This window comes from Amborella trichopoda, chromosome 11 (assembly GCF_054954075.1).
Source record: "Amborella trichopoda isolate Santa Cruz 75 chromosome 11, AtrichopodaSantaCruz75HAP2 v2.0, whole genome shotgun sequence".
Lineage (NCBI taxonomy): Eukaryota > Viridiplantae > Streptophyta > Magnoliopsida > Amborellales > Amborellaceae > Amborella > Amborella trichopoda.
In genome coordinates this window covers 39,548,560-39,563,268 of record NC_142346.1, presented here as the reverse complement: position 1 = coordinate 39,563,268, position 14,709 = coordinate 39,548,560, and the positions used below count along the sequence as shown (strand labels likewise).

At 33.8% G+C, this 14,709-nt stretch overlaps 1 protein-coding gene across 1 annotated transcript; it reads left to right on the top strand.

Moving 5' to 3' along the window:
- The first annotated feature begins 5,989 nt into the window (after positions 1-5,989).
- On the top strand, positions 5,990-13,378 carry LOC18436898 (F-box/FBD/LRR-repeat protein At1g13570). Its single transcript, XM_011626117.3, has 3 exons — positions 5,990-7,121; positions 12,582-12,746; positions 12,894-13,378. The coding sequence occupies exons 1-3, from the start codon at positions 6,351-6,353 to the stop codon at positions 13,194-13,196; spliced, it is 1,239 nt and encodes a 412-aa protein (XP_011624419.3). The 5' UTR covers positions 5,990-6,350; the 3' UTR covers positions 13,197-13,378.
- The last annotated feature ends 1,331 nt before the right edge of the window (positions 13,379-14,709 follow it).

The window sequence follows — 14,709 nt, the reverse complement described above, 5'->3', positions numbered from 1 at the left end:
GTACATAATATGAGATATAATATAATGTATATTTTTATGATATATAATATACAATAATATAATATATAATACAATTTATTTTATAATATATATAGTATACTTTATATATTATATACAATACAAATATAAACTAATAATATAATATAATATTATATATATATATATATATATATATATATATATATATATATATATATATATATATATATATATATATATAATAGAATATAATGTAAATTAAGATAATGTACATAATATGATATATAATGTAATGTATTTTATATTTATTTTATTAATGTATATTTTATTATATACTACATAATATATGATAATATAATATAATTTATTTTAGAGTTATTTTATTAATGTAAGTTGTATTTTATATAATATGTATTTTATTATATAATATAATATATAATATTTATATATAATTTAAATATATATTATACATAATATACACATTATTAGTATAATAATACTAAATATAATAATATATTAGTTTATACTATATTATACAACAATAAATAATATATATTAGTATAATATACATATTTTTATTATAATAATACCAGTATTATACATTATATTATAATATTACATTATAGTTATATATATTATCTATTGTTATATAATATGGTAAAAATTAAAATAACATATTATTTATATAAAAATTTATTTATATATTGCATATTAAATATTATAGAAACATAATATTTATATTAAATATACTATCTAATATAGAATAAAACATCATATAATATATATTATATTGTAAATGGTGAATAGTGAATAGTGGGTCCACGTATGAAAATCAAAGCATGGGGAATGTTTCCCCATTTCAAGAAATGATATTTTGTTTTACCATGAATTAGACCGTTTCATGATAAAAAATTTTACTTTGGAATTTATTTTCATATGTATAACGTACCAAACAAATGTATAAAACATAAGAAAAGAACCCAAGTTTAATTAATTAGCGCTTGACAATTTACAATGCTACGTCTTAGGCTCAATTTCTACCAAAGGGTTGAGGCCCTCTCCCCGTTAACTCATCCAAATAAAATAAAATACAATGTATATGAAACGTAATTTTCACGTAAAAAATATTTTCTGCACACGAACGGGAAAAGTTTAGAGATGTGAACCCAAGTGATCCTTCTTGCGGGAGTAAAAAAGTTTCGTAAAAAAGTTTCGTAAAAATATTTTCTGCATGGGAAAAGTTTAGAGATGTGAACCCATGGGATCCTGCTTGCGGGAGTAAAAAAGTTTATAGATGTGATCCCATGTGATCCTTCTTGCGGGAGTAAAAATAATGAACGCGTAAACAAAAAAGGAAAATCGTTTCATGCAGGCTGGATCGTATTTCTACAATAATTGGTCCCAATGTATAAAGTATGTGATCCCAATGTATAAAGCATCATTCTTAAAGATGGACGCAAATAGGTGGTCCATCAAAAAACAATTGAAACTAACAATCTTAATGTTTTTTTAATAGAATTATTATTTTTAATTTTCAAATTTTAATTTTTTTTTCATATTCATGATCTCCATGTTAGAGATTACATGTCTTTAAAAATTAAGTCCAAAAATCCCTCTCAAAAATAGATTTTTAAGAAGCGACTCATTTCTACACGGACTCACAAAAACTGTGTCCAAAAAAATAAATAAATAAATTCCCTCTTTAAAAAAGAAACAACTGTAAACTTTTGAGGTAACCTTTTTCTTTCTTGCACTGTAAAAGCATTCAATAACCATTTGAACTTGAGAAACAGCATTTACAATGCGCCAGTATTTGGTTGAAAATGCATTAAAAAATGATGAAGAAAAAAGGATATAATAAAATATTGACTTTACCCTTTATGTTTCACTGAGCTAAGATGAACATTTATTTTTAACGGATGATAAATACCTTCCATAAAAATAGGTGATGTAACATGAGGCCTCATGGCCACACATGAGGGCACACACCAACAATTACTAGGTCCAAGTCGAGAAGCAGGATCAGTGATCTCCAAAAGGAGTACATAATTGTCTCTTTTAACCATTAGAGAAGTAGCGAAGACCTCGATTCTCTCGGGAAATACAGGTATGCTTAGAATTCCACTCCAATATCAAATATTTGTGCTGATACACAATACCTAAACCCATGTAATTGGCCTCATACGATTGACAGAGTCCTGTCTCTCATATGAAATCAGACTCGGAAATTCAAGCATACCTCCATTTCCTATGGATGTCGAAGTCCCGGTACTTCTCGAACGTTTAACAGAGAGAGAATTTCTTCTGCTGTGGGCAAGGGCAGGCGGTTGATGCAAGAAATCGACATCCCCTTCTCTCCCTTAATCTCTCTCTAGGTATGGCTTGTAACAATAGCAATTATAAATAGGAGGAGAACCAGGGTGCAGTCAATCTTTCAGTTATTTTGATGAATTGGAAAGGTACAAAATTAGAAACAGGAGGCATGGTGCATTGAATCTGTATGCCATTGTGATAAGCTTAAAGGTTCAAAAATAGGAAAAGAGTGAGTGGATATGGATAGGGGCTGTGGCACCCGTCGATGGCCAAGTCCCGGGCCCTTAGCCCTAAGGGGTGCCAATGGATTTGGCCTGGTGTCAACCCTAGCCTGGCCCTAGCCCTCGTATGGCCGGCCCAAGCTCAGAAAGGCTTGGCCTTGCTATCCGGGCCTGCCTTCGCACCACTTTTTGTGGCCCAGGCCTAGGGCTGGCCACCCCGCCCCATTGCCACCCTTATTTGCCATTTATAGAATCTGTTAATAATATGGTAGAGAGAGCATTCACAATGCTCTAGTTGTGTGGGCTGAGTGGCCCCTAGTGTAAGCATAGTTAGCAAGTCGAGAAATGATATATCGGCAAACCAAAACATCGGTAATAAATCAGTTTAAATTTAAAAAGACAAAAGAAAAAAACGGGGAAAAAATACAGATCGCCTAAAACTAAGGTAAGTTATATAATCGTGAATATTTTGGACTTGGCACAAAAATAAGGTGCAAAAATCGGATACGTAACCATGACATAACATAGAATTATGATTTGTTGTTATTGTATAGATACATGAAATCCATTGAACAATAATTTTATGGCCTTGCCTAATGCTATTAGAGTAATAATGGAGAATTTTTTGTCGAAACTCTTAATAAATCCAACAACTTACTTTATTGTCACAACACAAAATATGTAACAAATTTATTGGGGGCATAAAATGAAACAAAAAAAATGATAATACTAAAAGGAAAATTGTCTCATGGGGGGCTCGACCACATGACTACATATGCGGTCCAAAAAGTGTGAAGCAACCATCTTAAAGATGGATGCAAGTAGGTGTTCTATCCATAAACAATGGAAACTAACGGTCCAAATGTTTTCTTACTAGAATTATTATTTCTAGTTTTTAAAATTTACTTATTTTTTCTTGTTCATCTTCTCCATGTTAGAGATAACATATCTTTAAAAACTAAGTAAAAAAATCCATCTCAAAAATAGATTTATTAATAGATCCCCATTTCTACATATGTGGGCTTGGCCTCATAGAAAGTGGGTCCATACTAAAAACAAGAACTACACTAGTAAATATCAAAAACTGTAACCAAGGTATAGGATTATTGTTCATAAAATAAAAATAAAAAGACCCTGAGTATGGTATAGTGGTTAACTAAAATAAAACAAAAACATCCAAATATGTAAAATAGTGGTCCATTCAATCTACACAAATACAACAAAAAATAAAACTAAAAAATGAAATCAATCAAATTTATCTATGCATAAAGAAAGCAACAAAATGCTTAAGCAAATTCAAATCATATTGAATTCCGAGCTGCCTAAATCTTTAATATCATTCAATCTCTCATATTTCTTTACAAGGACATTTCAGGTTCTAAGAAAAAGAAGGCCTTTCATTGGGTTACTCTTCTTCTAACTCTACCTATTATTGTGAGATATACAATTATTCTGAAATCTTAGTTTTTGGGGAATATATTGCTTGTATTTTTTACAGACTTTTTATTATGCAACCATCTAACAATACCTACTAACCATCTAAAACATCGACAACTTTCTATTATATAAAATTACAAATATAATATCACTACAAAAAAAAAAAATCTAATATGATTTTAGATGAGAACCAGATTGGAACTTCATGTCCCGGTCAGGTTTTTAAACAAAAAAGTAGTGTTAAAAACCAAGTGAAAATTTGATGCAATAATTCCTAAAAACTTGCAAATTTTTAAGCCCGGATAGAGATTCGATGCTCCAATGCGGGTTTTGACAAAGATTTTGGGTTGGAACTTGATGTTTCGATACAAAAACTAGGAAAAAGAAACAAGAAAAAACCCAATTTAGAACTCGAGGCACAATGGAAAAAATTGAAAATTTTATAAAAAATTACATTAACATAAATTTCAAAATGCATGTGATATATTTTAATTACGGCAAAGAAGAGAAGAAAAAAAGTTATTGAAGGTAGCAACTTGAAACTATAGAAGGTGCACCTCAAAAATCATGTAAAAAAAAAGTGTTCCAAAGTTGTAAAACCGTCTTGACTTTGAGATTTATGGATGTCATCATTAACCGAGCCTTATCACTATTATTTGGGTCAGCTACATGAATCGTATTCTCCCATTCTGCTCTATCAAGAGTTATACTTTCAATTAGACTATAAGGCATTATATCTCTTCTCACTACTTCTATTGATGTCTTTTGGGTCTTTTTTAGTTTTTTTAGAGTATTCCACTTGAACCAATTTGTTTCTCGTAATCGATATTATATTAGGTCTATGTAGCACATGGCCAGCCCACTAAGTTTACTTTTCTTCATCTTAACGCCTATTGGAGCCACATCTAAGTTCTCTAGTATGTATTCATTTCAAATTCTATTCTTATTTATCTTTCCACTCATTCATCTCAACATCATCATCTCTGCTACACTAATCCTATGTGGATATATTGTCTTAATGAAAATTTGTGCATATAGAGAAAAAAAATTTCAAGACCTAAAAATAGTACATCTTGTACATCTATTTTTCACTATTGTCAAATCTTTATAGATTTGCTCAATATGCCTTATTTTTAAAATTTTAAACTTCATAATTAGATTTAAACATGAAATTTTCAAGCCATGGTAAGATTTTCAGCATTAGAAATGCATATGAGACCGATACACCTAATACAAACCTCACCCAAAAGAAAAATATATTAACGAGAGTTTCCGTTTTATCAACATTAGCAACCTTTTAGAAGTGTATGAAACATTTTTAGGTCCTTATAGTTGCCTCTATGTAACATAACGTACAAGAGAGGGGTGTCAGGGTCTAGATTTGGACTTGGATCCAACCTGTCAGGTCCACAAGTTGGACTCATACTTGTACTCATCGGTTCTTGAGTTTGGTCGGTCTATTGCCACCCAGCTTCATTTTTTTTTTTTTTTTTTTTATCTTTTTTCTACCAATATATACCCATATTATTGACAACAATGTCACAATCACCCGTTCTAAGATTTCAAGCCATCTAATTTGTCGTTTAATAGCTAAAGATGAATATGAGGTCTTAATGTATAATATCCGTAATACACCCAAATGAATAGAAAGTATTTTATCTCAACCGTTTACAGGTACAGGTCACATACAGGTAGGGTCCAAGTTTCGGACCCAGACCCGTTAGGTAGACTCAGGGTCCCGAGTCAGTTCCGGGTGCATTGCCACCCCAAGTGTCATTATTACAATGACTATGAAATCATGGTATGCAGGGTTCAAATTTTAAATAAATAGTTATTTAGCTTAAATATCTCTCAATGAATAAGTGCCTCAATATGGATGCGCGTATTTGTAATTCAAATCCTTTTTTTATCCCTTTTTTTTTTCTTATTTTTGCTTTTGTTATTCAAATCCCATAAAAATCTCTCCATCCATCAAAAATGGTCGTTACAAACTTTCCCGCTCTATCTTCTACTCACGTCTATGGGGATCATCTCTCTTTCTCTCTCTCTCTACAATGAATATATTTTCTAAAGGAGGCAAAGTCCCTCCGCCATGGGAGGTAATGCCTGGAGCACGCGCACAGGCTCCATTCATATCCTCTCTCTATCTTCTTTCCTATTTTTGTACATTTCCCTCTCTTCACAATGCCAGAAACATTCAATGCACAATGCCTCTCCTCCTCCTCCTATCTCTATTTATATTGTTACAGAGAGGGAGAGATTGCACAATTTCAGCAAACCCTAAAGAGAGAAGAGAGAAGGGGTCATCCATTTGCGGCCTTAATCTCTTAAGCTCCATAACAGAGGCCGTCCTTGATACACAGATACAGAGTGAGAGGAGGCTCTGCTTACTCTTTGCAAATGGCTATCGCGGAAGATAGGATAAGCGAACTCCCAACAGAGATAATTCTCATGATTCTCTCAATGCTAACGATCAGAGAAGCTGCTAGGACCTCGGTCCTCTCTCGCAGGTGGAGGTCTTCTTGGACGTCCATTCCAGCGCTAAACTTCGTACCAGATACGGTATACTCATACTCATGCCACTGGGCCAATATAGTCGATTCAGTCCTCTCTCGCCATCACGGACCCATTTCAGCGTTTAGGCTGGATAGAATAATTTGGTGCAGCAGCGAAGATATCGATCAGTGGCTCTCCATCGTATCCAGTCGAGGGATCGAAGATTTGGTTATCGACTTTTATGACCAATATTTGCCATACACAGTTCACCCTAGCTTCTTTTCTTGCTCGTCTTTGGTATCTGTAGACTTAACTTCATGCAAGCTCGAGATGCCCACAGATTTCGAAGGATTTAAGTTTCTCAAATTTCTCTCTCTGAAAACTGTGGCTCTTACTGATACTATACTGCAGACCATAGTTTCCATGAGTGAGAAATTGGAAGATCTGACCCTGATTGATTGTGAGGGACTGCGTAATATCAAAATCATCGGCGCGAGCCTCCTTAATTTCCATCTGTTTGGTGTTTTTTCTGAACTTGATTTAAGTGGGAGTTTGAACATCAAGGATCTTTTCATTAATTGGGATGATGATGGAAATGGGGTTTGGCCACTGAGACAGATTATCAATGGTCTCACCAAATTAGAGTCTCTGAGCGTCACTGGTTTTCGTCTATATGTGAGTGCTGTTTTTGCATTATTATCACTCTTAATAATTTGCATAGTTACTCAATTCAGTTACTGTTTTTTTCTCTTTTGAGATCTTACGTATGAAATACTGCCTCTGGATGATGATATTTGTTGCCTTCACTTTCACTCTGAGTAATCTGTTTAGTTAGTGAACTGAGTTGCTATTTTCTCTTCAAGATTTGTTTAGTCAGTAGTAATAGTTGGGATACGGCTCGAAGGATGATTTGGTTAGTCAATCGACTACATTACTACTTTTTTTAATGATATCTATATTATGTAGGGATGTTTATGATTTTATTTTCATTATTAATTTGAGTAGTTAGTGAACTGAGTTGAAATTTTTTCCTTAATGATTTGTGTAGGTATTCAGATTTTGTTGTTTTTTGCATCCTGTAGATGTTATTCGTGCTCTTTTATTATTCATGGTGATTTTTTTCATATACTTTCAATGTTTTACGTATACGCTGCATTTCTAGTTTTTATGCAAATTGCAAACCCACCATGTTTGGGCTACACTGATACGTTTTCAAGTCTGCTTAATTGGTTAAATCAGTGTTTTAAAACATAGATTTTTTGTCCAGGTGAATTAGCCATCTGGAATTCTAGACTGGATTGGCAAATCACCCATCCATATCGGCAAATTGGATTGATTCTCTAGTGGATCGGTCTAAATAATAATAAAAATTTTGAAAATAAAATAAAAAATAAAATATGTGGGAATAGAGTGATTTGGCCATTCCGGAATGCAGAGTTTCCCTGATAAAGTCACCTGGTTCCCTAACGGAATCGAGCAACAAGTTACCAATCAATCATGGTCAATTCTCGATCTCCAATTTTTTAAACATTACGAAATAGCCCCCTTAATTGATTGAACCAATGTTTCAAAATTCTCCAATCTATTCATCCGAATTGGGAATTGATGGGGATTGACCCAGTTCCCAATAGAAACCCACAATCTTGTCGGATTTAGACATACTCATGCAGTTCTATTAGATAGGTGTTTCTATTAGGTAATCAAGCGAACCTGATCGGCTAGTTTGCCTGGTTCCAACACTATAATTTTTTATTCTTTTTTAGATTTTAAAAATATTATTTAATTTTGTTGGCTCCAATTATTTATCATAAAAATTTCTATTATGCATCCTGACTATTCGTTTGCCGATCCAAACTGGTAGCTAGTTTGCCCGGCTGATCGGGTTTTTGCAACTCTGGGTTGAATAGATAGAGAATTAAAAAGTGAGGGCCAAGAATGTGGCTTACCATTTTGGCTTTTAATTGTACACAAATAGAAATGTAGTGGGAACATGCATAAAATTTTTATTTGCGATGCCCTTGAAAAAGCGAAATTTGTTTTTGTTTCCATAAAATGAAAGAAAACTCCAGGGACAACTTGATTTAACGTGCAGCTTAAATTTTATGCACAATGTACCGTAAACCCTAAACTCAAAAACCCCTAACCCTAAACCCTTCTTCCTAAACCGTAAATGCAAAAACCCCATTGAGGCAACTTGTTAGGAGGTTCTCCGAATTGGTTTTTCAGATTGCACATTAGAAATTAATGGCTAAGAAATACGTTTAAAAGGTTGCCTTTTGGGGACCAAAAAAACATGCGCAGGAATTCTATTAAAATATTTCATTCAATCTTCTGTATGAAAACACCATCTGCTTTTTGTTTAGAAATAGAAGAATAAAGTGCATGAAAAATTTGATTTGGTATGTTTTTTTAATATTTAGCTTATTGCCAACCCCTCATTTTCCAGATCTATTACATAAACGTATTTACTGTTAGGTACTAAACCAATACAGCCCAAATCCCTAGGGTGATGGAAACATGGAAAGTTAGGCTTTTAAACTACCTAAGATCGTAACATACCACGACGCCTCGCAACTGACATTCTCGACGGCTCTCATCTCATGGTGGCTCTCGCTTTGATTTTATTTTGTCAAGTAGCTTCCATAAGTAGCCCTTTTCTAGGATTTGAACGGGTCGCAATGATTGCTCTAATACCAAATATTAGGTACCTAACCAATATGTCCCAAAACCTTTGGGTGATGAAAACACTGAAAGTTCAGGCATTAAACCACCTTGGATCGTGACATTTACCAAGTTCAACAAATTGCGAATTAAGAGTTGCCAGCTAACATGTTACATTTTGTCGGAGCACATTAAACATGTGGAGGGGGAACATGTATGAAGTTTTTATTCACATTGCCCATGTCAAAATAATATTTGTTTCTTTCTAAAAAATGACTTTAAGACTACTTAGTTTGATGTGCACTTAGATTTTTATTTGCACATTGTCATCCCATCCTCATTTTCGGTCACAACCATTTAGGAAACTCGTTTAACAGGTTGAATTATATGATTAAACAGTTCCTTGCACAGAAACTGGTTTAATGAACCAGTTGCCTTTGGGGGGGGGGCTCATAACAAAGATGTGGTAGGGAGTATGTATTAAAAATCATATTCATGACCCAGCATAAAATTACAATTTGTTTTATCTTTGATAATTGAGTACAAAAAAATTTGGTGACGTAGGGCCCATATGGGATCCACAAATCCAGCATGGGCTGCTAGTTTCTATGAGCTTAGAATGGTGTAATAGTGAGCTTCCGAAGTCTTGAAGGGGGTAAGAGAGAGTCAAATGTGAGGAGTTTCCAAGATTTTGGAGTTGGAGTATGCTTGGGAACTTGTTGGATTGTGGAATGGGAATAGATTAGCTTCTAATATATATTGGAGGATTGAAAGAGAAGTAGCATAAAAGGGTCAGTGTGTCATTTTGAACTTAGATTATGTGATTTTTTTAAAAAATACAGCAGTTTGCTGGTAGTTCTTAGTAGAGCTTGGCTCCCACCCATATTCTCTCTCGACATTCTGTCTGGGGTTTTTTTCTCTCACTAAGTTGTTATACCTCCAGAGTTTAACCGCATCATTTGGTATTAAAACCTGAGTTCAGGCTTGGGCAGGGTGTTGTCTCCCTTTACTCATCCTTTTCCATGGTGGCAAAAAGGGGGAGAGGTGGTCTTGGCATATACGGATTGAACAACTCAACAGACAACTATGGAGTGAACTACTCAAACATCAGTAGTTTCCGTGATTTGGGAGTTGGAATATGCTTAGGAAATTGCTGGATTGTGCAATAGGAATGGGTTAGCTTTTAATATGTACTAAAAACTTGAAAGACAAATATCATAAAAGGGCTAGGGTGTGCCATTTTGAACTCAGATTATACAACTTTCTGCTTGTAATTTTCGGTAGAGCTTGGCTTCAACCCAATTTCTCTCTCTAGATTCTCTTTGTGGTTGTTTTCTCTCACTAATTTGCTATACCTCCATAGTTTAGCCGCAACATGTACATTGCCATCAGCACCTCATTTTTCAGTGCATCCATGAAGGCAACCTGCTTACACAGTTGATTGATTTGCTAAACAAGTTGCGAAGTAAATGTTACGGTGTAAGAAATCGACGTAATACGATGCGTTTTGAGGCATATAATAACCATGCAGTGGGGAAATTGTATTAAAAAATTTATTGTAAAAAAATATGTTTTCTTTTCAGAAAATGAGACACAAAAAGTCCTTAGAACCACTTTATTTGACATGCATTTTGAATTTTAATGCATGTTGCTATGTCATGCACACTCAATAAAGCAACCTGTTTAGCAGGTTCACCTAATTGCTTGAACAAATTGAAAATTAAGTTGCTAGCTGAGAAATCTGTTCTACAAGTTCCATTTTTAGGTGGCACAGTAAACAAATGCTGCATAACATAAATAAAAATCTTTTCAAGAAACTACATGAAAATACTACTTTCATTTCTTAAAATAAAAATAAAATAATAAATAATAAATAAATAAAACAGTTCTTGCGACTACTTGTTTTGACATGCATTTTGAATTTTCTCCACATTGCTATACCTGTGTTCCATTAATTGGTTGAACAGATTGTGAATTATCAATTACTTGCTAAGGAATCAGTTTAACTGGTTGCCTTTTAGGGGCTCATAATAAACATGCAGGCAGGAAACATATATCAAAAGTAAATAGTCTCTTATGTATAATTTTCCATTTAAAACGTATATTGCCACCTACACAAAATTACAATCTGTTGTATTTTTTGAAAGATGAGAACAATAAATAATTCAGACAACATGATTTGACATGGATGTTGAATTTTTATGCACATTGTCATCCCCTCATGCCTCATGCACACCCATGAAGGCATCCGTTCAGCTGTTTCATTTAATTTTTTGAAAAGCTCGCACATTGAAAGTTACCGTCTAAGATATCGATTAAACATGTTCCCTTTCGGTGGCATACAATAGACATGAGGTGAGAATTTTTTATAAAACATTTTTCCATGAAGCCTACATCAGAAAAAGATATATTTTCTTTTTCATATAATGAAAACAAAAAAAGTAATTAAAATCAATTAATTTAGCATGCTTTATGATTTTTCTTTTTGCTCATTGCTATCCCTTCTTCATATTTTGGGTGCCTATCAGGACAACTTGTTCAGCAAGTTCACCTAATTGGTTGAAGATATTGCAAATTAAATGTTATCAGCTGAGATATCACTTTACGAATTGCTCTTTGGTAGTTCATAGTAAACATGTGATACGAAACATCTATGAAATTTTTATTCATGACACCCATGTGAAAAATTACAGTTACATGATTGATTGATTTGCACAGGCCATAGTCTCCTCATGTTCTTGGCACGCCCATAAAGGAAACTTGTTTAGCAGGTTCTGTTAATTGGTTGAATTGATGATGAATTAGGAGTCATCTGGTAAGAAACCAGTTGAACCGGTTGCCTTTACTGGGGCACATAATAAACATGCGGTGGGAAATTTGCATTCAAAATTATGCTAATGATTAAAAAATTGAAGACATTAATCTATTTTGCTTTTTTAGAAAATGAGATCAAAAGTAATTAGGAAATCTACATTTGACATGCATTTTGAATTTCTATGTACATTGTCATCCCCACCTCATGTTTCAGGCACACCCATGAAAGCAACTTGTTTAGCAGATTGCTTATTTTGTTGAATATATTGACAATTAAAAGCTCATGGAAAAACTTAAGAAATATTCCACTACATGGCAAGACTAAAGAAATAATCAATTCTCTAAATGGCCTTGCCAAAAAGAAACACACTCAGATCAGAGCAAAAGATGTTTGAACCAGTTAGTGAAGTCGTCCTTTTCTGAAAGTAAAAAACACTAGCAATTATTTTGGTGGATTAGAGGAAAAATGGCTTTCACACATTGAATATAGTACCAAAAGCACTATTTTGATGTTTCCTACTAGTTTTCTTTTGGCTCTGAACAAGATGATTCATATGATAGTTGTGGTAGTTTTCTATTTGTGGTTATTTTATTGAAAGTGGTATAACTTAGGAATTAATGTGGAGTCTTTTTCACATCATCGTGGTTTGTTACTTGCAGAGCTTTTATGAGAAGTCAGCTGATGGAGGGAATGGTGGGCTACCTACAATTTATAATTTTCTGCAAGAATTCGAGATACATCTAAATTGTATGGAAGTATCAGAGATCATGGGCCTGGTTTGTCTGTTGAAGAAGTTCCCAAATCTTAATGCCCTTTGCCTTAAGGTGAACATGATTCTCATAATAGGTGGCATGCTTTCTTCTTTTGGTTTCTTTTCCCTATGTTGTCTAGACACATTCATCACTGCTTTCCTGTTTTGACCTTGTCGCCTTTTGTTTCGGATTTCTTGTTTCTTCTTTTCTCTTTCAAAGGATTATGAGGAGGAGCTACAACCTGAGGGCAAATTGACTAAGACTAACTTGGAGACGTTGAATTCTGATGCTATGTCTTGCTTGGCTCAACTCAAAAAATTAAAGCTAGTCCTGGCTACCCACTGTGATGAAACTCTTGACATAATTGAGTTTTTTCTGTTGAATGCGGGTGTATTGGATGAGCTTTTTATCAATATCGGGTGTCTTCAGAATCAAGAGGAGAAATCAAAGGTTGCGGAGCGGTTGAATTCGTTTCCTAAAGCTTCTTCTGAGGCTAAGATCATATTTAGCTACACTTGTTAGTATATCACAAACTTGCATTACTGGATATTCCTTACATTACTATGTTGTTTACTGGATATTTCTTGATGGAAACTTTTTTTCTTTGTTTTTTTTGGGTAAATGGAAGACTCTTATTTAAGTGGCAATATACATGTTCTTAATCTTATTTTTTCATCTATCCAAATTTTGATACCATTGAAGGATATGAATCTTTGCTTCTTTGTTTTTCATCAGCAGTAAAGACATGTAGAAGTGGAGTTCCCTTCTTTTAATTCACGAGTTAAATCCACAACCTGCGGTGCAAATTTAGGCAATGGGTTAGAACCTGATTCATAAAAGTTATTTCTTATAATGTGAGGTTTATGAATAAAATTTGTTTTGGTTTTTTGGTTTGCTTGCATATAATTTTCCTGAGGTAATTAGTGTCACAACTTAAAGTTCATGAAAGTTGAATGTTAGAAATCATTTCTAATTGTATTTTAAGAAAAGGGTTCTCTAGTTGGTGACCTGAAGCATCATCTTTTGTGGTGGAAAAGTTGAGACCTGAGATGTTAATATTGCCTCTCCATTAAACATTCCTTAGGAATGAAGAAGGTATTCCAGCCATTTTTCTCAATAACATTCCTTTGCTGTGTAGGTTCTTTATTAGACCTCGGGCTCAAAAATTTTCACCACATGATTATGTTCAAAGAAAATAGATTTTGACCGTCGAAGGCTTGGATGTTCCCTGCTCAAAGGACCATATTTTTCAAGCACCTATAGACAATTTTCACCAGATTCATAGTCTCATTGCTTGTCCTATTGTTTGCAATAATCGTATGGTTGCGTAAAATTACATGTCTTGGCTGGTCATTTGAGCCAGAGAGATTGAGCTCCATTTGAGCATGAAATGAGACTTACAAGATTGTCTTCGAATTTTTAGCTGGGCCTAAGACGTATCGCTTTGCCTTCTCTGCTTAGAAACACCATGATTTCCGAGACCTTCTAGGCACTGTCTCAGAAAGGGAGACTGATGGATTGCTGGGGTTTGCCAATCGTTTTGCTCACCAACTTCTCCTATTGAGAACCAGGCACTGCCCAAGAAAGTGATACTGATGGATTTGCTTCTTGTTAAAAATCAAAAAAATAAAAATCTTGTCAAAAAAAGACTGATGGATTTGCTTGGTCGGTAAATCGTTTTGGCCACCAACTTCTCTGTGCTTTATGAATAAGGAAAAATATCTTATAAAATAATATAAGCTAATAGCGGCAGTGGTCTGAAAAACTGGGGCCATTTGCTGCCTTTTAAGTAGTGGACTTACGTGCGTTGTACATGGACATGCAATGGGAGATATAAAGATTAACGAAAGACTTAAAAGTACAAACAAAGCTGTTTGGAGGCAGTGTTATAATTAAAGCAAAGAAAATTTGATATTTGTTGTCAGAAACTGTAAAATTTATTATAAATTATTTTTAAAGGATGATACACATTTTATAACAGCCAAAGGAGTCGAGAATGAAATTTAAAAGTATTTAAAAGTAAAATATTTTGTAT